Source organism: Euprymna scolopes, chromosome 46 (assembly GCF_053919585.1).
Source record: "Euprymna scolopes isolate OS-2025 chromosome 46, ASM5391958v1, whole genome shotgun sequence".
NCBI lineage: Eukaryota > Metazoa > Mollusca > Cephalopoda > Sepiida > Sepiolidae > Euprymna > Euprymna scolopes.
The window spans coordinates 94828540-94850812 of record NC_136527.1 but is presented as its reverse complement, the minus strand read 5'-3'; the positions used below and the strand labels follow the sequence as shown (position 1 = coordinate 94850812).

General features: G+C 32.0%; 1 protein-coding gene across 8 annotated transcripts in view; it reads right to left on the bottom strand.

The window, feature by feature from the left end:
- LOC145270514 (uncharacterized) overlaps nucleotides 1-22273 on the bottom strand; it is a 107661-nt gene that overhangs the window by 5238 nt on the left and 80150 nt on the right. For 4 of the 8 annotated variants that reach the window (XM_080126167.1, XM_080126172.1, XM_080126170.1 and 1 more), the window contains 4 exons: nucleotides 20024-20195; nucleotides 14177-14316; nucleotides 11284-11505; nucleotides 7548-7592 (listed from right to left, as the gene is read on the bottom strand). In XM_080126167.1, the coding sequence (XP_079982293.1) occupies nucleotides 7548-7592; nucleotides 11284-11505; nucleotides 14177-14316; nucleotides 20024-20195 (579 nt within the window). Of the gene's footprint in view, nucleotides 1-6721; nucleotides 6817-7547; nucleotides 7593-11283; nucleotides 11506-14176; nucleotides 14317-20023; nucleotides 20196-22273 lie in introns of all 8 variants that reach the window. The other 4 variants (XM_080126171.1, XM_080126174.1, XM_080126173.1 and 1 more) reach the window with 4 other exon arrangements.

The window sequence follows — 22273 nt, the reverse complement described above, 5'->3', positions numbered from 1 at the left end:
CCGGATCATTCAAGTTGTTTTTGAAGGATTCCAGTTATTTTTTAAGCATTCAAGTCATTCTTAAGGTCATTCAATTCATTCTTAAGTTCATTAAAGTCATTCTAAGTCATTTACTTTTTATTTATTTAAGTCATTTCAGCCCATTTTTCGGTCATTTTAGTTTATCTTTAAGAATTTCATGTCAATCCTACATTCACGCATTCATTCATTACACGAGAACATGCGACTAATAGCTATCGGCCTTGTTTACAATAAATTAAAGGAAAACAAAACTAAATGCATTGATGGGTTAAAATAACTATACCTTGGTTAGCAAAATCCAAATCATTTGCAATATTTTTCTAGACATGTCCCCAAAATGCCAGTTTCGCTTAGTTTTTTTTATCAAGATTCAGAAGAGAATTTTTCCCGAAAATTTGCATAGCATACTTAATGATTCCGTTGCTTAAAATAGTTTTATACGTTAGAACATCATTTTGATATTAATGCTTGAAAGACGATGAAAAATTTAAAACAAATAAAATTTAAATACCTACCTCAACCCCCCCCCCAAAAAAAAACCCACCAAAACGTAAAAACAATTAAAAAAACAAAACAAATAATGACAGAATATTTTTTTTAATAGGCCAAAAATAAAATATAGACCAGAAGTAAATATTAAAATCGATTAGAAACAATTTTTTTTTTATTTGTTTATAACATAGAACAATATTTATCATAATAAACCATTAACAAAACAACTTCAACTTCAATTATAATTATTTTGTGTCAGGAGGATGCAGCTTAGGCTGACATTAACAAGGATCAACTTAAAACAGATTATCTCCCTTGGGTAAGAGTCACCTTCCACAACTGAGGTTTTTGGAACTCTACGGTTCAACAAAAAGGTCACTAAGGATTACACAAGAACGAGTCAGAAAAGTTAATACATTTTTGACTTTTTATGCATAACTGCATGCGATATTGATAAATTATTACTGTATTAATGAGTAAAAGTGCCTTTAGAAATTGTTTGGGGAACATTTAGTACGGTATATAATCTCATACATAGACGTTTTAAAACTGCATCCAATATTCACAGTTTTTCACAGGGGGGGGACGTGTACAAGACGTAATACCTGCAAATAGCAAGGCAATACTGTATTAACTCTACTATAAATAAGCTCATACACATATATATTTATATATATATATATATATATATATATTAAGTAATGTGATTTATAATTTAAAAGTTTTAAAATTTTTTAAAATTAACAATCAAAATTTAATTAAATTAAAAATCAGTTTCATAAGAAGGAACAACAACAAAGTCAATTATCTGTACGATCGTTTCGGAAATCCGTGCTTTTTATTTGTGGTATACATGAAGTCACGTAGAATAATTATACATAGTTTTTTTGGTAAGCACGGTCTCCTCATCAGCAAATTTAGGAGGATTTCTATTGAATTGAAAAGACACCAAAAATAAACCTAGCATTAAAAGTAAGGCAGATGAATCTTTTGGTTTTTCTTTTTTTGAAATCAGGAACTGTATTTAAACTTCATGACTTCGTGACTTCATGTATACCACAAATAAAAAGCACGGATTTCCGAAACGATCGTACAGATAATTGACTTTGTTGTTGTTCCTTCTTATGAAACTGATTTTTAATTTAATTAAATTTTGATTGTTAATTTTAAAAAATTTTAAAACTTTTAAATTATAAATCACATTACTTAATATTGAATTAGCTCTAGGACATTTAACTATCGAGCTTATTATATATCTAAATTACAACGAGCATTTCCTGTATTTTAATTAAACTAGTAATTTCACTATTACATTAAAATACACTTAGCTCTTTAGACTATTATTCTAATCTCCTTTAAATTATATATATATATATATATATTATTCCTTAATTGGAATTCATTTTTGAGATGAGCATTATATATTAATTTATTTTTATTTTTTTAGCAAATTTTCACAAGAATTTTCGAGAGGGTTCCAACAACTCTAGGATAGGAATGCTGAGTCTCTTAACTGTATCTTCAGTAATTACTGCCTTCCATAGTTGTCGTTATCTCACCACGTTTTGGCCAACTAATCCTCTAACCAGATTTGAGTAGGATTGAAACTGCTATCTTCAGACAATGCTTATCTAGAACTGTAGAGATTCAACGCCTCTACCAATGCGCCATGGACCCTGAAGGTAATTACTGAAAAATTGCCGCCATCTTTGTTTAATTCAAACAGAAAATTACCTCCCTGTTGGACTCTCCTGTCTTTTATGATCGTTTTCATTAAATTCTATTTTTTTATTGTGTTTAATAAAAAAAAATTTCTACCTTATCAATTTTCGTAATTTTTTGGATATAATTGTTTTTAAAAATCCAAGGAATACGTAAGTACCATTGTTTTCATGTGAAATTCAGTTTTACAATTTCCGAAATTTCGTCCCAATAGTATAGAAGCACTGTAATTTGTATAATAATTATGCAGTAAGCGATACTAATATTTTTTTATGCATAACTACATGCAATATTGTTACATTATTACTGTCTTGATGGTTTGGCCAACTAATCCTCTGGCCGGCTTTGAATAGGATTTAAACTGCTATCTTCAGAAAATGCACATCTACAGATTCAATGCTTCTACCAATGCGCCATGGACCGTAAAGGTAATTGCTGAGGATACAATTAAGAGACTCAGCATACCTATCTTGTCGCGGGAAAGAAAGAGGAGTATTTGGCCGAAACTTGGTGAAACAACAACAAGGATGAGGATAATAGTCTGTAAATAAAACTAAGCACTTTTTACCGTTTCGTTTTTTTTACTCGTACTATTTCCAAATGAACTAATTTAACATTTATTTTTCTTTAAGTTGGATGGAAATGAAAATGAAATGAAAATGAAATGAAAAGGAAATGAAATGAAATGAAAAAATGAACATGAAATGAAATGAAAAGGAAATGAAATGAAATGAAAAAATGAAAATGAAATGAAATGAAAAGGAAATGAAATGAAATGAAAAGGAAATGAAATGGAAATGAAAAGGAAATGAAATGAAATGAAAAAATGAAAATGAAATGCAATGAAAAGGAAATGAAATGAAATGAAAATGAAAAAATGAAAATGAAATGAAAAGGAAATGAAAATGAAAAAATGAAAATGAAATGAAAAGAAAAGGAAATGAAATGAAAATGAAATGAAAAAATGAAAATGAAAATGAAATGAATAAAAATTAAAATGAAAAAATGAAAATGAAAATGAGATGAAATGAAAGGAAAAGGAAATGAAATGAAAAAATGAAATGAAATGAAGAGGAAATGAAATGAAAAGGAAATGAAAATAAAATGAAATGAAAAGGAAATGAAATGAAATGAAAAAATGAAAATGAAATGAAAAGAAAAAAATGAAAATGAAAATGAAATGAAAAAATGAAAATAAAATGAAAATGAAATGAAATAAAAAAAATGAAAAAAAGATGAAAATAAAATGAAATGAAAATGAAATGAAAAAATGGAAATGAAAATAAAATGAAATGAAATTAAAATGAAATGAAAATGAAATGAAATGAAAAAATGAAAATGAAATGAAATGAAAATAAAATGAAATGAAAATGAAATGAGGAAATAAACTAATGCAAAAAAAAATCTAATTTTTATTCTGTTAACATTTATGTATTTTTTGGTGAAAATGAAATGAGTAAAAAGAAAAGCGTTAATCAAGGTGAGTAGCAGTAAGTTAAAAAAGGGTCAGAGATTTGGCGATGAATTTCTTCGTATGTGTGGAATACATTCAGCAGTTGCGGTTCAATTCTGGGAGAAAGGGTTAAATTGGAATCAACTTGTACAGGGTGGAACGATAGAATTGTCGCTCTAAAGCAAACAACACTACAGCTTTATTTTAAAACTTTTATTGAAAAAATCAATTCAGTTAACTTGATTATGTAGTAAAGCTGACATTTATTCAATGTAGCCGCCTTCGGCCTCAATCACTACTTTGATACAGGTCCAGAACTGGGAGGATGCCTTTTCCATAAGTGCTGGCAAGAGTTCAGTGAATACTCGGCGGATGGTGGCGATTAGGTTGGTTTTGGTGTTGTGGGAGGTCAGGTTGGTGATGTTCTTGACATATGATGAAACGAAGTAGTTCAGCCACATCCAGAGTCTGCCAGCATCCACCTGATTGCAGCAGGGGATCATCACACTCTTCAACACATCCAGATACACTTTTGTGTTGACTTTCAAGCCGACTTCCAAGATGTGAGGTGGCATGATGGGACCTCACTTAAAACCACACCAAAGGCCATAACCATTGGGGGCGGGCATCCGATGCATTGAGCTGTGCCCTCAAGCATTGAATCATCCGAATTTGCATTTTGAGGGTGCTGGCAATGGTCCTGTTGTCATAACTTGGATTGGTAGCGAGCATGAGTTGTATAGGAGCACATCTCCGATCTCGCTCGTTGAACATTGTGTCACTTTCAGACCTGATAGGAGGTTCCTATCGCTCTTGGGATTTGTAACTGGCCAACTAGTAGATGCAAAAAAAAAAACCAAAAAAAAAAAACGCTTTTCATCAAATGGAAATGGAATCGGGTCTTTTCTAATGCGACAATTTTATCGTTCCATACTGTAACTGATATCAATGTTTATCTACATCATCCCCACTATGAATAAAGCACCTTATTATTTGAAATAGTCCAACTCTGAATGTTATAACAAAGCATAAAATATCGATCAGGATTAAATATTAAAATCAATCAGAAATAAGATTTTCATTTTGGGTGTATCTGACTCATTAGATAAAGCTCACGATAATCTGTTACACTTGATAAAGTTGTAACAATATTTCTTCTGACGACAATCGATTAATGTCATAGTGCTTTTTGTTTTAATCGCCCCTGACAAGGCATAGAGCCATTTAGTGTAAGCAACTAAAAAAAAAATACTACTTTGAAATCAAAATTTTTAAATAAAATAAAAACAAGTTGCGCATCATCAAAACACATGGTGATTCTATGAATTTGTGACTGATTGATTGGACTATTTAAAAAAAAAAATAAAAAGGCACATTATTCATGGGGAAGTGATTTTAAAGCAGTGTGAAAACATCTACATTGGGCAAATGCATGATTATTTGGTTTGATGGTTTTGTTTTTTACGTCATATTAACCCTTTTCAAATTATTTAATGTCGAATCAAGTAATTTCGGAAAAAGTTTTTATGCTTCAAGTTCTTTGTATCTTGAAATATTTATTCAGAGTGTTTGGTTTGGTTGTTTTGTAGAAAGTAAAATTGTTTTTGTTTTTGACTTTGCAGAACATGATTGAGTTTTAGAAAGAGTTTTTATGCTTCCAGTTCTTTATATTTTCCAATATTTATTCATGTTTGGTTTGATTGTTTCTCGTTTTTGACTTTGCAGAACATGATTGAGTTTTACAAAAATAAAAAAAATAACCTCAATATTAAATATTGATTTTAAACTACCAATACAACTAAAATCTATAGATCCCTCCCCCACACAAGTGTATCTTTATGCTTGAGAAATTTAACGTGTTTTTTTACGGTGAGCGTGCAAAAACATCTTTATAGTTAGGTGCTCGTCTGAACTCCAATCTCTGGTCCCCAGTTAAATATTAAGATATTTCTAAAGAATCAGGTATTTGCTATCAACACCTTTTTTGAAGTCTTGGTTTTGTTTATACAGTATATGAATGCTCAATTATGAAATGTGATAATTTTGTAGCTTACTTTTTAAGTCATCTCTCTTTCGCTTAAAACTTATTGGTATATGAAAATTTACTGAGTTATACGAATCCAGTAAAACTCAGTACATTACAAACAAGTCTCTCTCTCTCTCGATATATATATATAAGTTATAAAATATATATGGCGATTAAGCTTAATCGCCATATATATTTTATAACTTACTAACTAGCTCTACCTACGTATTAAGCACTTTTGAAGTAAATACTTGAAGTTTACGCATAGATTTATACTTTCGTATATTAATTTTATGTGAGTAAATGAGGTATATATATATATATTTCTTTTATTAGGGGTAAACAGTTACACATGGTCGCTACAAATAGCCATCTGTTTCAGTCACAGAGACTTCATCAGGAGACCTCTCTGTGACTGAAACAGATGGCTATTTGTAGTGACCATAAGTAACTGTTTACCCCTAATAAAAGAAATATTCCGCTCTTTTTATTGAGCACTATTTAACAACCTCGTTTTCTTCATTAGTTTTGACTTTTTAGCACATCTGAATCCATATATATATATATATATATATATATATATATATATATATATATATATATATATATATATATAACATTGGATAAACGAAAATATTTTATTAAAAGAGCAAAAAATTCGATTCAATTTCTTTCTTTTTTTAAAGTAGAAATATTTCTGTTTTAATTGGACCACGAGGTAATTGTAGCAGAATCGGAAATTTAGTATGGAATCAATACTTGTATCAGAATTGGGAAAAATATTGGGATAGTCCCATCACTAGTGTGTGTGCGCATGCGTGTATAGAGAGATGAACTATGTAATGGTTAAAAATTGCCTGATATGCATTGGCCCAAAGATGGAGATGTTTTTCCATTTTTTTTAAAGCATTAATTTATGTGAGAGGAGTGGTTAAAGGCAAAAAAAAAAAGTGAAGCATTTTTTTTTTTGTTTATTTTGTTAGTATCATCGTGCACTCGGCACTCACTATTCAGGTCTTGGTGAGACGATTTGGTGGAAAGAAATTCAAGTCCTTTGGTCTTGTGGGTCGAATTGGCGCCTAGACGAAAAGACACTGGAGCCCTTAAGCAACAGCAGACAAAAATCCTCAATTAAGCGGCTGTGGTCGCTCGAAGGACATAAAGGTTACATTTATTGAACAATTCAAATAATACAGCAAAAATATTTAAAAAATAGCAAAAACAAGACAACACAAAAAGAATAAAAAAGAAACAAAGAAACAAAAATACAAATAAAGACAAGAGAAGTCGTTAAATCTAGGAAAAAATATTCTAGCAAACATTCTACAACAAAAATGTATCAGAAACCTTTCTACCGGTCTGTAAAATCCATTCCATCAAACATTCTTCCGAAAATCATTTTTAAACATTCCATCAAACATTCTTCTGAAAATCAATTTCAAACATTCTATTAAACGTTCTACAAAAAGCAAACATTCTATCACACATTCTAACAGATTTTATTCTATTAAAAAACATTCCATTCTATTAAAAACATTCCATAAAATCATTTTGAAAAAACATTTCATAAAAACATTCTATAAAATTTTTTAAACATTCCATCAAAACATTCTACTAAAAAATATCAAGCATTCTATTCTATTAAAAAATATTCCATCAAGCAGTCTATAAACGGTTTAACATTCTACTAAAAATATCAAACATTTTACACAAACAATAAAAAAATTCTACTTTTATAAAAAAAAAATCAGTTGAGTAGTTGTCTGTGTGTATGTGTGTTCGCATGTCTAGTTTAAAGTAAAAAAAAAAAAAAACTACAAAACAAACACTCACAAAGTTGGTATTTTCTTGATCGGCATTGCCCTGGATAATTAATATCTAAAATTAAAAAATAATTATTCATTCTTTGGGGGTGAACGGGGCCAGGTTTCATCAGAGAGGGTCGGTTTGACAGTCATTTCTAATGTTATTCTATTACATAAAGGAGAGATAAATAACTTTCAGTACTTTAAAAGAAGAAAGAGGAATGGGCAGAGGTGTGAGGAGAAAAGATGTGGGAAAACCAAGAAGGAGAGAAAGGTAGAGAAACATAGAAAGATAAAAGTTTTAATATGAACATGTCACACACAGTTAAGTTAGTCTATAAAAATCGGTTCTATCAAATATCATATCCAACCTTCTAAAAAACGCTTTCAGACATTCTACCAAGAGCATTTAAAAGTATCACACCAAACATTCTACCAAAAATATCAAACAGTAGACATAAAATACATTTCAAGTTGAAATTTAGGTTCTCCTCAAATAAAGTCGACAAAAAATTTTTTTTTACTGTAATGATGTTGAAAAGAAAAAAAAGTAAATCAATTCTTTTTTTATTTATATATATATATAAAGGGGTTACCATATATCAAGGCTTGGAGGCCACTCGAGGATAAGGGTTACTGTGTGCATTGTAGTCATTGGGACAGTAGCATAGTAATCATTTCTGGTGGAAATTTGGTATAATCAAATTATTTACGAAGACGGTTCAACAAAAACTTGTTTACATTGGACTTGAAGACAACAGTATTGTAGCCAGCTGGAAAGCAGACCTGTGGAATAGAGTTCTAGAGGCGAGCAGGTGGAATTCACGTTTAGGTTTAGGCACGGATAAAGAGTGGGGGACAGGTTGCTCTGAGCAGCTTCTACCCAGATGTGGCAACAGTACTCCATCCTAGGACGTACTTGGCTCTTATACAGGTAAAGAATTGCATGAGCAGTGAGATATCTACTGGAGCGGTAGAATGATCTTACTATTTTTCCAGCGACCTTGGCAACAGATTTGATGCATATATTTTTTTTTTGTATTACATTTTCACCCCAAACAAGGCACATTGCCACTTTGGTGTAGGGGGATACTATCAGGGGCAGCAACTACTGGGGCACTATGTTGGGATTTGGGCAACAAGATGTCGGTCCACCTTGCACTTGAACTTCTGCATGTCAGTACAGTTAGGGAAGCAGGAACCTGGAATGGAATTCCAGAGTCTAGCGGTTCTGGTGAAGAAACTACTGGAGTAGAAAGATCTTTTACATCTAGGGATCTCTACTGTGTGGGGGTGGGATTTAGCTGCCTGTCGGGTTTGTCGAGGGTGTCTACGTCGTGGGGGAACAAGTGTCTGCAGTTCATCAGAGCATTCACCATTAAAATACTTGTAGAACAGGCAGAGGGATGCAACGTTTCGTCGATGGGACAGAGGCTGAAGTTTAGATACCAATACAGGGCCTATCAGATTGGCGACTCTTTTTTGAACCTTGTCTAGGAGCGAGAGACTAGTAGCAGATGCACCAGCCCAAATGTGACAACAATACTCCATACATGGGCGAATGGTGGCCTTATAGAGGTACAGGATACTTTCAGGTGTCAGTAGTTTTCTAGCACGGTAGAGAGAGCCTACCTTTTTCGCATATGCTCCATTTCAGATCAGGAGTGAAGGTCAGACCAAGGAGCTTGTCTAAACATGGAGCGTCCTCAAGGCGAGGGTTGTTAATTTCAGTAGGGGCCAGATGTGGATCAGAGATATTATAATGGAAACAGAGAGGCTTGGTTTTAGATGCACTAAAATTAACCAACCACCCTCCCCCATTGCACCACATGGCCAAGATCAGAGGAGAGAGAATCAGAGAGATCTTGGCCATTTCCAGCCTTTGAAGTGCTGCCATAGATGGTAGTGTCACCTGCATTAATGTCTACGAATGATTTAAGGACGTGATTTGAGAGATTGATGATGAAAATCAGGAAGAGAGTTGGGCCGAGGATGGAACCCCGAGGAATGACAGCATTAATACTGTGAGCTTCTTATTTCTGCCCATCAACCATTACTCTTATAAACCTATCAAAGAGAAATGATTTAATACTTGAGAAGACATTTCTAGTTATACCGTAGCTGGAAATCTTGTGAAGTACGTCTTTATGCCAAACCTTGATAAGGTCTTTTATATGCCAAGAGCAATTGCCCTAGAAAGGAAGCCTTTGTCGAGAGATTCGCAAATCCAATGAGGTATATAAGATTTTTGATAAGCTTCGCAACATCATGCACAGTTATTTGTTTGTCGCATAATGTGTTTTCAAACACAAGAGGAAATATAGGAGAGGGGGGGAGGCAGGTCTAATCGGGTAAGGTAGAATTTGCTGCAAAGTTCCTGGCAAAGAGTTTGGCTTTGTCAAATGCTGATAAGATCATCTCAGGTCCATTGATGATGGTTGGGATAGAGGACATGCTTTGATTCAGGACCTTGTTTGTTATTTGCCAAAACTGGTAGGAACCAAGCTGCTGCTCAGCTACTTTGGACGTGACAGACTGAGCATACAACACTCTCGCATTCATTGCTGGCAGTCCTAAAGGCGGCTTTAGTTCCAGTTCATCTATTTTGATGCAAGCAGTGGAAAGAGTGGTTTCTGTGCGCAATGGCAGCCGCACATTCTGGAGAGAACGATGGCTGGCTGTTAGGTTTTTGCATTTTTTAGATGGTATGAAGTGATCTACATTGACAATTAACCATTCAATCAGGTCTGATACTATAGAGGACATGTTCATTTTAAACATGGAGCACAGAGGAATATCTGATAGAAATGTATGGAAGCTATCTCAGTCAACTATAGAGCATTGATATACTGTACAATGTAGAAGTATATCTGAGGACTTATTACGTTTTGTTTTTATTTTAACTGAGACAACCGAGTTTTTTTAATTTTTTTTTTTTTTACATTGAGGACACCACTTATCAAGGCCCGGAGGCCACTCAGGGATAAGGGTTATTGCATGTACAGTAATCAATGAGATAGTATTGTAGTAATCATTAGTATTGGTGGTTTGATAGAGTGTCTTACTTAAGAGGGCGGTTTGTCAGGAATTTGTTTATGTTGGACTTGAAGACATCCAAGTTGTAGTCAGGTGGGAAACAGGCAAATGGAAGAGTTCCACAGTCGTGCACTTCTGAGAAAGAAACTCTGCTCATGGAATCTACGTTTGGATTTAGGCACAGATAAAGAGAGGGAAAAATTATTGACAGTGGTTTCAGCTAGACGAGTGTTTTTCCTGAAAGATTGGTGAGGGGGGACGAGAGATTGGAGCTCAGACGAGCACTTGCTATGGAAGTAACAATAAAACAAAGACAGGCTCGCTACGTCTCTTCTGTGGGAGATAGGCTGCAGAGAAGAGGAAAGTGCATCCCCCACTAAGCTACGAAGCCTATTTTGTACTCTGTCAAGGCAGGATAGGCTGTTTTTTGCAGCTCCTGCCCAGATGTGGCAGCAGTACTCTATCCTTGGACGTACTTGGCTTTTATACAGATAGAGAATGGCATCAGTAGTGAGATATTTTCTGGAGCGGTAGAAGGATCCCACCATTTTCCCAGCATCCTTGGCAACAGACCTGATGTACATGTTCCATTTCAGATCAGGAGTAAAGGTCAAACCCAAAAGCTTGTCAAAATATGGAGCCTCCCCAGTAGAGACTTGCATACTGACCGTCAGTATCACTGTACCCCCACCATGTTTGTTTTTATTCATTATAAAGCTTTCACATACCCGACTAACTTCCTCATCAATATTCGGTGATGGTATAGAGTCCCTCGACTGGCTTTGCGTCACGCTGGCCCTTTCAATTTCCTCGTCTGGCGTGTCAGCTTCACGAATGAAATTAGAAGGTACCAGCCCTTTTTTGCCTTTGACCTCCCCAATGAAAAATCCATCGTCATCCATATCCCCGTAGATAATCACTTGGTCACCCATCTTGAATGCGAGCTCCGCCTGGTGACAGAATAAAAAAAAGAAAAAAAAATTTAACGCCAATACATAGTTGAAGCAAAATTGTTTTGTATTATTAAAAGAATTGGTAATGTTTACGCATTTATTTTTTATGTTTGAATGTGCGTTTTGAAGCATGACATGAATTGACTAAAAGTAATGACGCTTCTACACTATCAGAACGAAATCTTTTAGTCACTAAATCGAGTTTTCAGATGAAAAAAAACAAAAAAAAACAAAAAAACAATGGCTTCTACTTATTTTTTAGTCAATTCTAATAAATTATAACGATAGCTTCCAAATTATGCAGCCGAAATTACCTGAATATTACTGAATTATTTAAAAACAAACGACTTTAATTATGTTAGCAGATGAAAAATTGTCGCAATCTTGTTTAAATCAAAACGGAAAATTACCTCACTTTTGAACTCTCCTGTGTTTTATGATCATTTTCATAAAATTCTATTTTTTATTTTCTTTGATAAAAAATTTTTCATAATGTTTGGATATAATCATCTGAAAAATACGAGGAATATGTAGATACCATTGTTGTCATGTGAAATTCAGTTTTACCATTTCCGAAATTTTGTCCCAATAGTGTGGAAGCGCCGATTTTTCTGTTTTTTTTTTTAATTTTTTAATTAGGTTAAATTTTAAATAAGGACCTAATTATATCAAGACAGTTTATAGTGTAGGTGTAATTAGGTTCTTATATGAAATTGAATTATTTTTTGGTGATCATATCTCCAGTGTATATTATGGTTTTACACAACTATAGCGTACAGTATTACGATTTCCCAAATTTCGTCCCAATAGTGTAGAAGCGCCGATTTTTCTGGGTTTTTTTTTTAATTAGGTTAAATTTTAAATAAGGACCTAATTATATCAAGTCAGTTTATAGTGCAGGTGTAATTAGGTTCTTATATGAAATTGAATTATTTTTTGTGATCATATCTCCAATGTATATTATGGTTTTACACATATACACAACTACAGCGTACAATATTACAATTTCCCAAATTTCGTCCCAATAGTGTAGAAGCGTCAAACTGATACTACTGTAATGGACCAATTAAAAGTTATTGCATATTGTCCTATCAAAATGCAAGACATTAAGAACTCCCCAAATTCTTTACGGTGAGGCATTAGAATACGCCGACTGCCCCCTGCAGAGGATAAAGTCCCTCAATGGGGGGTCCTGGATATGACCTTAAACCATATCCAGTGGTGAGGCCCCAGCTTGTGGGCTTTGGGGGAGTGTGGAGCCACCTTTTAATTACCATTGCTTCCAGGTCCACTCTGACCCGGAGTGGTAGTACCTGTTAGGGTCCCAACTATGGGTTAAATAGAAACCGACGTGAAAACAAATATATTCTATTAAAAAATTTTTTCTTTAAAATCTTTGGATTCGGCATTAAATAACCCGAAAAGGGTTGATATGCCGTAAAACAAAAACAACCAACCAAGCAACCATATTTCTTTACGCATCACATTGAAAATATATACCAAGTACATTTCAAACTTTACAGTATCGTTTGTTTATTAAATTGTTAAGTGAAAGTACAAAATAGTAACAAAACACTTCTCAGTTAAGAATGGCTTTCTAAATAATAACATTATTTCAGCACAGTATCTTATCTGCATAAGCGGCGCTTCTACAGTATCAAAACAAAATTTCGGAAATTGTAAAACTGAATTTCACATGAAAACAATAGAATCTTTGTATTCCTTGTATTCTTAAGATGATTATATCCAAAAATTACAAAAATCCATGAGGTAAAAAATCATTTATTAAAGAATGAACCTTTTAGTAAACAAGAGTTGTCTCCCCTGACACAGTGACATCTATGTATTTTCCGTATTCTTAAGATGATTATATCCAAAAATTACAAAAATCCATGAGGTAGAAAATTATTTATTAAAGAAAATAAAAATATAATTTGAATAAAATGATCGTATTTGCTTATGTAAGACACCAGAGAGTTAGAAAGGGAGGTATTTTTTTTTGTTTCGATTTATTTCATAAAAAAGAGCCATAATTTATCACCACCAACGCGATTAAAGTTTTTTTTTTTAATAATTCGGTAATATTCAGGTAATTTCGACTGCATAATTTGGTAGTTAACATTGTAATTTATTAGAATTGACAAAAAATATCAGTAGAAACCATTGTTTTTTATCTGAAAACTCCATTTATCGACTACAAAAATTTGTTCTGATAGTGTAGAAGTGCCGTTTAAGCACCTGTAATTTATATATATTATTCCTCAATTGGAATTTATTTTGAGATGAGCATTATATGTTAATTCTAATTTTATTATTTCAGACTATTAGTCTCATCTTTATTAGTTGTTGTTTTTTTTGTTTTAATCTTTTTATTGGTTCACAACGTTTCGGCCAACTTCCTCTGGCCTTCGTCAGGTGGTAACCGCGACAGATAGGAACTTCGAATCTCCTAATTGCATTCTCAGCCATCACTGCCATCCGTAGTTGTTGTCGTCTCACCACATTTTTGACCAATTACCTCTGGCACGCTTTGGGTGGGATTGAAACCGCTATCTTCAGACAATGTTCATCAGGATGAGACTAATAGTCCAAAATAATAAAAATAGAGTTAACACCTGTAATTTGTTTAGAGATTATTATACAAGTGAATATTTCATGTTATACTTACTTCCGAATCGACATTGGGTGAAAGCTCCTGGGGGTCATAGTCATAAAGTGCAACCATGTGTTTCCCTGGACCAAGCTGGTCAGAGGCAACAGGCAGGCCAGAACTCATATACAGTGAGTTGGAGGGAAAGTTTTCTTTGGCTGGGATGGGTAAAAAAAAATAAATAAATAAAATTAACGATAATAAACGTTTTTTAGAGGCGGCAAACTTTAAATTAAAATAAACCACACAAAAAATATGTTGGTTATAGTCAGCTAAAATACTTCCTAATTTCCGGCGTAGTGCTGTTACACGAATGACTCTGTCTAAGTCGAGTTGACATGCTAGTATATATATATATATATATGTATAGGTGTATATACATATATGTAAAAAGCAAAAAATAAGGGTAAAAAATTATGAACGTGTTTGGAAAAACAAAAACAATAAAACACAGCCAAAAACGAAAAAAAGAAAGAAAAAAAACCCGTTCGTTTCGGTTAAGTCCATGGTATGTTTCACCAAGTAGAAAACATAGAGAGAAACGGAACGTTAAAATTCCATTCCAGTTTTTTAAGCAACTACAAAACGAATAATAAAACAAAATAATAAACGTTTTTTAGAGGCGGCAAACTTTAAATTAAAATAAACCACACAAAAAAATATGTTGGTTATAGTCAGCTAAAATACTTCCTAATTTCCGGCGTAGTGCTGTTACACGAATGACTCTGTCTAAGTCAGGTTGACATGCTAGTATATATATGCGTATAGGTGTATATACATATATGTATGTTCATTTAATTAAAATGTGGCACGCGTCTGCGGATGAAACGTCAGAAATTGATAAGCTAAACGGGATGTTAAACTTTTTATAAAGATCGGAAAAACCAAAACAAAAAAAAAAAACAGCAAACAAATGTCAAACCGGTTTAAAAAAGAAATCAGAAAAATAAAAAGCAAAAATAAGGATAAAAATTATGTTTGGAAAAACAAAAACAATAAAACACAGCGAAAAACAAAAAAAAAAAGAAAGAAAAAAGCATAAATAACCCGTTCGTTTCGGTTAAGTCCATGGTATGCTTCACCAAGTAGAAAGCATAGAAAGAAACGGAACGTTAAAATTCCATTCCAGTTTTTTAAGCAACTACAAAACATTGAATAAAACGGAAATGATGTTTTAAATGTTAATTTTATAAAAAAAAGAAATGGAAAGAATTTTTTTTTTTATTGTAAAAATGTTGGGGAAAAAATAATAATCAAGCAACGTAAAATTAAGCGTGGGATAAGAATTAATGTTTGTGGGAATGTTGCTATTGGTTAATTTCGTGGTGCGTTTCACCCAATAGGAAGCATAAACCAGAAACGTATGGTAAAAATTAATTCCAAGTTTTTTAAGCAACTACGAAGTACAGACAACTGAAACCGGTGTTTCTTCATAACTGTCCCTTGTGAACGATCCCGCAATGGTGTAAGTGGTGATGGGAGTAGAAGGAATTATATAAAGAGAAAAGATTTTACTACTTCCATTGATTTTAACCGATTTTGGCAGTAAACTCTCAGCAGAAAAAATATAGGAATCTACGATTATTGAGGAAGTGGAAAGGTAATATGCCTATAACACACCTCAGATATTGTGCTGCAGTTTGTGCATATTACATTTGCATGAAATGTCTTGAATTTTAATCCTAAGCAATGTGGGTTTATTGTTGTTATGATTATTTTTTTTTAATGAGTAATGAATTTGTATTTGTATGAATAAAATGTTATTTAAAGTGTTAATTAAAGTCAAGTAAATGAAAAAAATGGAAGAACTATTTTTTCAAATTAACAGAACAACATTAAGAAGTTACGTCGTCCAAAATAAAAAAGAAAGAAAGAGAAAATACGCTGTAATGGTTGTGTGTGTGTGTGCGCTGTGAAGTGTGAAGTAGTAGTACAAACACTTCCATAACATAAATATCGATGTCTGGCTTGTCGCTAAGCAATGACCTGGAAAAATGTCCGGTCATTTTCATTTGTACAATAATAGATAGCCAGTACTGTTGCTGATACTTGTTGGAAACATTTTGATACCAAAACCTTAAAACACTGCAAGGCACACCAAGTATCTTTGTGTGAAATTTCATAAAAATCGGCCCAGTCGTTTTTGAGTCTATAACGAACGAACTCACACACACACACACACACAGACAAAGTTGCATTCATATAATTGTAGATATATACTTTTTAAAATTACATTTTCACCCCAAATAAGGCACAGTGCCATTTTGATGTAGGAGGCTCAGGGACATAAGTTGCAGGGATACTAGGTAGAGAGTTGAGCAGCAAGATTTCTGTTCACATTACACTTGAACTTATGCATGTCAGTACAGTTGGGGAAGCAGGAACCTGGAAGGGAATTCCAAAGTCTAGCAGTTCTGGGGGGAGCCGTTTAGAGTAGCAGGCCTTCTTACATCTAGGGATCTCTACTGTGTAGGGGTGGGATTTTGCTGCTTGTCGGGTTTGTCGGGGGGGGGGGGGGTATTTACGTCGAAGGGGTACAAGAGTTTGTAGTTCGTCGGAGCATCCATTATTAAAATACTTGTAAAACAAGCAGAGGATGCAACATTTCGTCGATGACAGTTTGGGACCTATCAGGTTGGCGACTCTCTGTCCAGGAGTGAGAGACTAGTAGCAGATGCACCAGCCCAAATGTGACAACAATACTCCATACATAATGGTTGCCTTGTAAAGGTAAAGGATACTTTCAGGCATATGCAACTTTCTAGCATGGTAGAGAGAGCCCACCTTCTTTGCAGCAGCCTTGGCAATACTCTCAATGTATCTGTTCCAGCTCATAGTCGAGGAGTTTGAAAGAAGTACTTTCAGGTAATGTATCTTTAGCCATAGCTATTGATGGTTGAGAAGGTTTCTTGTGATTATCAAAGAAAACGAGCTTAGTCTTGGCAGCATTGAACGTTACCATCCATTTTAGACCCTATTCCACGACAGACTGAAGATCTTCCTCTAGGTTGGTTGGGTGTTTTTGTTTTACGGCATATCAACCTTTTTCAGGTTATTTAATGCCGAATCTAGTCATTTTGAGGAACGATTTTTAATGGAGTATATATATATTTTTTTTACGTCAGATTCTATTTAACCCATAGTTGGGACCCTAAAAGGTACTACCACTCTGGGTCAGAGTGGACCTGGGAGCAATGGCAATTAAAGGGTGGCTCCACACTCCCCAAGGCCCGCAAGGTGGGGCCTCACCATCGGATATAGTTTTAGGTCATATCCAGGACTGCTTCCTCTAGGGTTTTTCCCATTGCGTTGGATATGTGTTCGTTCGTTCGTTTTCCCCCTCGTGCCTGTTATAGAGTGTTATTTGTTATAAAATTTCAAATAAAATAAATACATTTACTTTTTTAAGCCTGCGTTATTTTTAAATTACACTTAAAAATAACGATGCCTCTAAAATTTTTATCGACCAATAACACTTACATGTAGATTTTCGTCAATAAAGTCTATTAAAATATATGGAGTACTATTTCCACATTCTTTCATACCTTGACAGGGTACAAAACCGTCTACGCAATCTAGTGGCCAATGATCTTTTCGCCTTCCTGCTTCCTTTAGACAATGCGATTTGTTATTTCCATGGCAGGTGCTTGTCTGAACCCCAATCTCTGGTCCCCCCTCGCCAATCTTTCACGAAAAACACCTGTCTAGCTGAATCCACTGTGAAAAATTTCCCCCACTCTATATCTGTGCCTAAATCAAAACGCGGATTCCATGAACAAAGCTTCTTTCTTAGAACTGCACGCCTGTGGAACTCTGTTCCGTCTGCCTGCTTCCCTCCGGACTACAACTTGGATGTCTTCAAGTCCAATGTTAACAAATTCCTAATGAACCGCCCCCTTAATTAAACACTGCATCAAATCTCCACACTAACATAATGTACTTGCAATAACCCTTATCCCTGAGTGGCTTCCGGGCCTTGATAAGTGGTTATCACTGTGTAAAAAGAAAAATCTCTGCTTTATAATTAATTTTATGACAAGTGCTTGACTGAGCTTCAATCTATGGTACACCCCCCCCCCTGCAAAACATTCACAATAAACACCAGTCTAGCTAAAACCACTGTCAACAAATTCCCCCACTCTATCTGTGCCTAAAACTAAACAAAAATTCCATGAGCAGAGTTTCTATCCTAGAACTATCCGACTGTGGAACACAATATCATGGGGCTGCTTCCCGGATGACTATACCATACTCATGTTCAAATCTAATGTAAGTTCCTGTTGAGCCGTCCTCTTAAATAATCAATTCCATACAAGTATTTAGTTTAGATCAGTGATTGAAAAGGAGGCTTTTGCAATTATGTATGCCATCTAGTAACTAAATTACTGCCTCCAGGATGCAGACTTTGTGATTAAAAACGACTACAAGCCATTGAAATACTTAAAGTTAAATTAAAATTTATTTAAAACATTTATTCGTTTTGATAAACAAGTAGTGTTGAGCACTATGTGAGAACTAGAAAAAAAAATGGCTCTGATGAGTTTTAGTTTAGCAACACATAACAACCGTGATACAGCGGAACAGTCTGTTTTTGGATACTTAGCACTGATTGCATGACTCAGTAGAAGTGTCGACAATCGAATAGCTGGTTGCAAATTCGCTAGTTGGCGCTGAAGAGTTTTAGTCTAGCAACACTTAAGAACTGTGATACAACGGAACAGTCCATAATAAGTAAAATTGTACTTTTTCAGTTTTCGGTCTGTGTTGAAATAGTAAGAAAATTCAACAGTGGGTTCTAAAGCTCAGTGGATATCACTGTCAGATTGAATACTTGGAGGGAAATGATGACACGTGCGCTGACCTGTTGTCTCGGATCCTGGAGCACTGAAAGCAAGGAATTCGTTGCCATTAGGGACCCCCATTGAACCGAAGAAATCAGAAGGGCTCAATCGGATAATGACATACAAGAAATTAGCTTACAGACAGAGGCCGGACGATTGGCAAAATATATGATCATAGAGGGTATACTCTACGATATTTCAAGAAAAAAAAAACGAAATTAAACTGAAGATGCTAATTCCCCAGGGGTGACAATGAGAGATTTTAGAACCGTGTCACGAGTGCACTATGCCTTGTTTGGGGTGAAAATAAAATAAAAAAATTTTTTTTTTTAATTCCAACATTACTCCCCCCCACTCTATCACTCCCTAAAACTAATTTTATGGCAAGTGCTTGATTGAGCTTCAATCTATGGTACCCCCCCCTGCAAAACATTCACAATAAATACCAGTCTAGCTAAAACCACTGTCAACAAATTCCCCCACTCTATCTGTGCCTAAAACTAAACAAAAATTCCATGAGCAGAGTTTCTATCCTAGAACGATCCAACTCTGGAACACAATACCATGGGGCTGCTTCCCAGATGACTATACCATACTCATGTTCAAATCTAATGTAAATTCCTGTTGAGCCGTCCTCTTAAATAATCAATTCCATACATGTATTTAGTTTAGATCAGTGATTGAAAAGGAGGCTTTTGCAATTATGTATGCCATCTAGAAACTAAATTACTACCTCCAGGGATTAAAAACGACTACAAGCCATTGAAATACTTAAAGTTAAATTCAAATTTATTTAAAACATTTATTCGTTTTGATAAACAAGTAGTGTTGAGCACTATGTGAGAACTAGAAAAAATGGCTCTGATGAGTTTTAGTTTAGCAACACCTAACAACCGACTCTGGAACACAATACCATGGGGCTGCTTCCCGGATGACTATACCATATTCATGTTCAAATCTTCTTAAATAATCAAGTTCCACTATTACTGTTCATATGAGTATTTGGTTTGGATCAATTACTCACCAGGAGTACTGCTGCTGTCTCCGCTGGACGTACTGCTAGATTCTTTTAGCAGTTGTTGTACCACATCAGGATCATCGACTTTAACCTCTGTGACCATATTGCATGGGACATACCCGACTTGCCCATTACATTCTCCTTTGTAAAAACCATCGGAATCACAATCACCAAATATCTGCAATGAATACAAGTTGGGTGGAAAGAAAAAAAAAATGTTAAAATTTGGTAAATATTTTAAATAAAAATTTTTTAATAAAAAAAAATGTTAAAATTTGGTAAATATTTTAAATAAAAAATTTTTTAATAAAAAAAAATGTTAAAATTTGGTAAATATTTTAAATAAAATTTTTTTGAATAAAAAAAATGTTAAAATTTGGTAAATATTTTAAATAAATATTTTTTGAATAAAAAAAATGTAAAAATTTGGTAAATATTTTAAATAAAAAATTTTTTAATAAAAAAAAATGTTAAAATTTGGTAAATATTTTAAATAAAAAATTTTTTAATAAAAAAAAATGTTAAAATTTGGTAAATATTTTAAATAAAAATTTTTTAATAAAAAAAAATGTTAAAATTTGGTAAATATTTTAAATAAAAAATTTTTTAATAAAAAAAAATGTTAAAATTTGGTAAATATTTTAAATAAAAAATTTTTTAATAAAAAAAAATGTTAAAATTTGGTAAATATTTTAAATAAAAATTTTTTAATAAAAGAAAATGTTAAAATTTGGTAAATATTTTAAATAAAAAATTTTTTAATAAAAAAAAATGTTAAAATTTGGTAAATATTTTAAATAAAATTTTTTTGAATAAAAAAAATGTTAAAATTTGGTAAATATTTTAAATAAATATTTTTTGAATAAAAAAAATGTTAAAATTTGGTAAATATTTTAAATAAAAAATTTTTTAATAAAAAAAAATGTTAAAATTTGGTAAATATTTTAAATAAAAAATTTTTTAATAAAAAAAAATGTTAAAATTTGGTAAATATATTAAATAAAAGTTGATAGTAAATATTTTTTGAATAAAAAAAATGTTAAAATTTGGTAAATATTTTAAATAAATATTTTTTGAATAAAAAAAATGTTAAAATTTGGTAAATATTTTAAATAAAAAATTTTTTAATAAAAAAAAATGTTAAAATTTGGTAAATATTTTAAATAAAAGTTGATAGTAAATATTTTTTGAATAAAAAAAATGTTAAAATTTGGTAAATATTTTACATAAAAATTTTTTGAATAAAAAAAATGTTAAAATTTGGTAAATATTTTAAATAAAAGTCGATAGTAAATATTTTTTGAATAAAAAAAATGTTAAAATTTGGTAAATATTTTACATAAAAATTTTTTGAATAAAAAAAATGTTAAAATTTGGTAAATATTTTAAATAAAAGTTGATAGTAAATATTTTTTGAATAAAAAAAATGTTAAAATTTGGTAAATATTTTACATAAAAATTTTTTGAATAAAAAAAATGTTAAAATTTGGTAAATATTTTAAATAAAAGTTGATAGTAAATATTTTTTGAATAAAAAAAATGTTAAAATTTGGTAAATATTTTAAATAAAAATTTTTTTAATAAAAAAAATGTTAAAATTTGGTAAATATTTTAAATAAAATTTGATAGTAAATATTTTTTGAATAAAAAAAATGTTAAAATTTGGTAAATATTTTACATAAAAATTTTTTTAATAAAAAAAATGTTAAAATTTGGTAAATATTTTAAATAAAAGTTGATAGTAAATATTTTTTGAATAAAAAAAATGTTAAAATTTGGTAAATATTTTAAATAAAAGTTGATAGCAAATATTTTTTGAATAAAAAAAATGTTAAAATTTGGTAAATATTTTAAATAAAAGTTGATAGTAAAAATTTTTTGAATAAAAAAAATGTTAAAATTTGGTAAATATTTTAAATAAAAGTTGATAGCAAATATTTTTTGAATAAAAAAAAATGTTAAAATTTGGTAAATATTTTAAATAAAAGTTGATAGTAAATATTTTTTGAATAAAAAAAAAATGTTAAAATTTGGTAAATATTTTAAATAAAAGTTGATAGTAAAAATTTTTGAATAAAAAAAATGTTAAAATTTGGTAAATATTTTAAATAAAAGTCGATAGTAAAAATTTTTTGAATAAAAAAATGTTAAAATTTGGTAAATATTTTAAATAAAAGTTGATAGTAAAAATTTTTTGAATAAAAAAAATGTTAAAATTTGGTAAATATTTTAAAAAGTCGATAGTAAATATTTTTT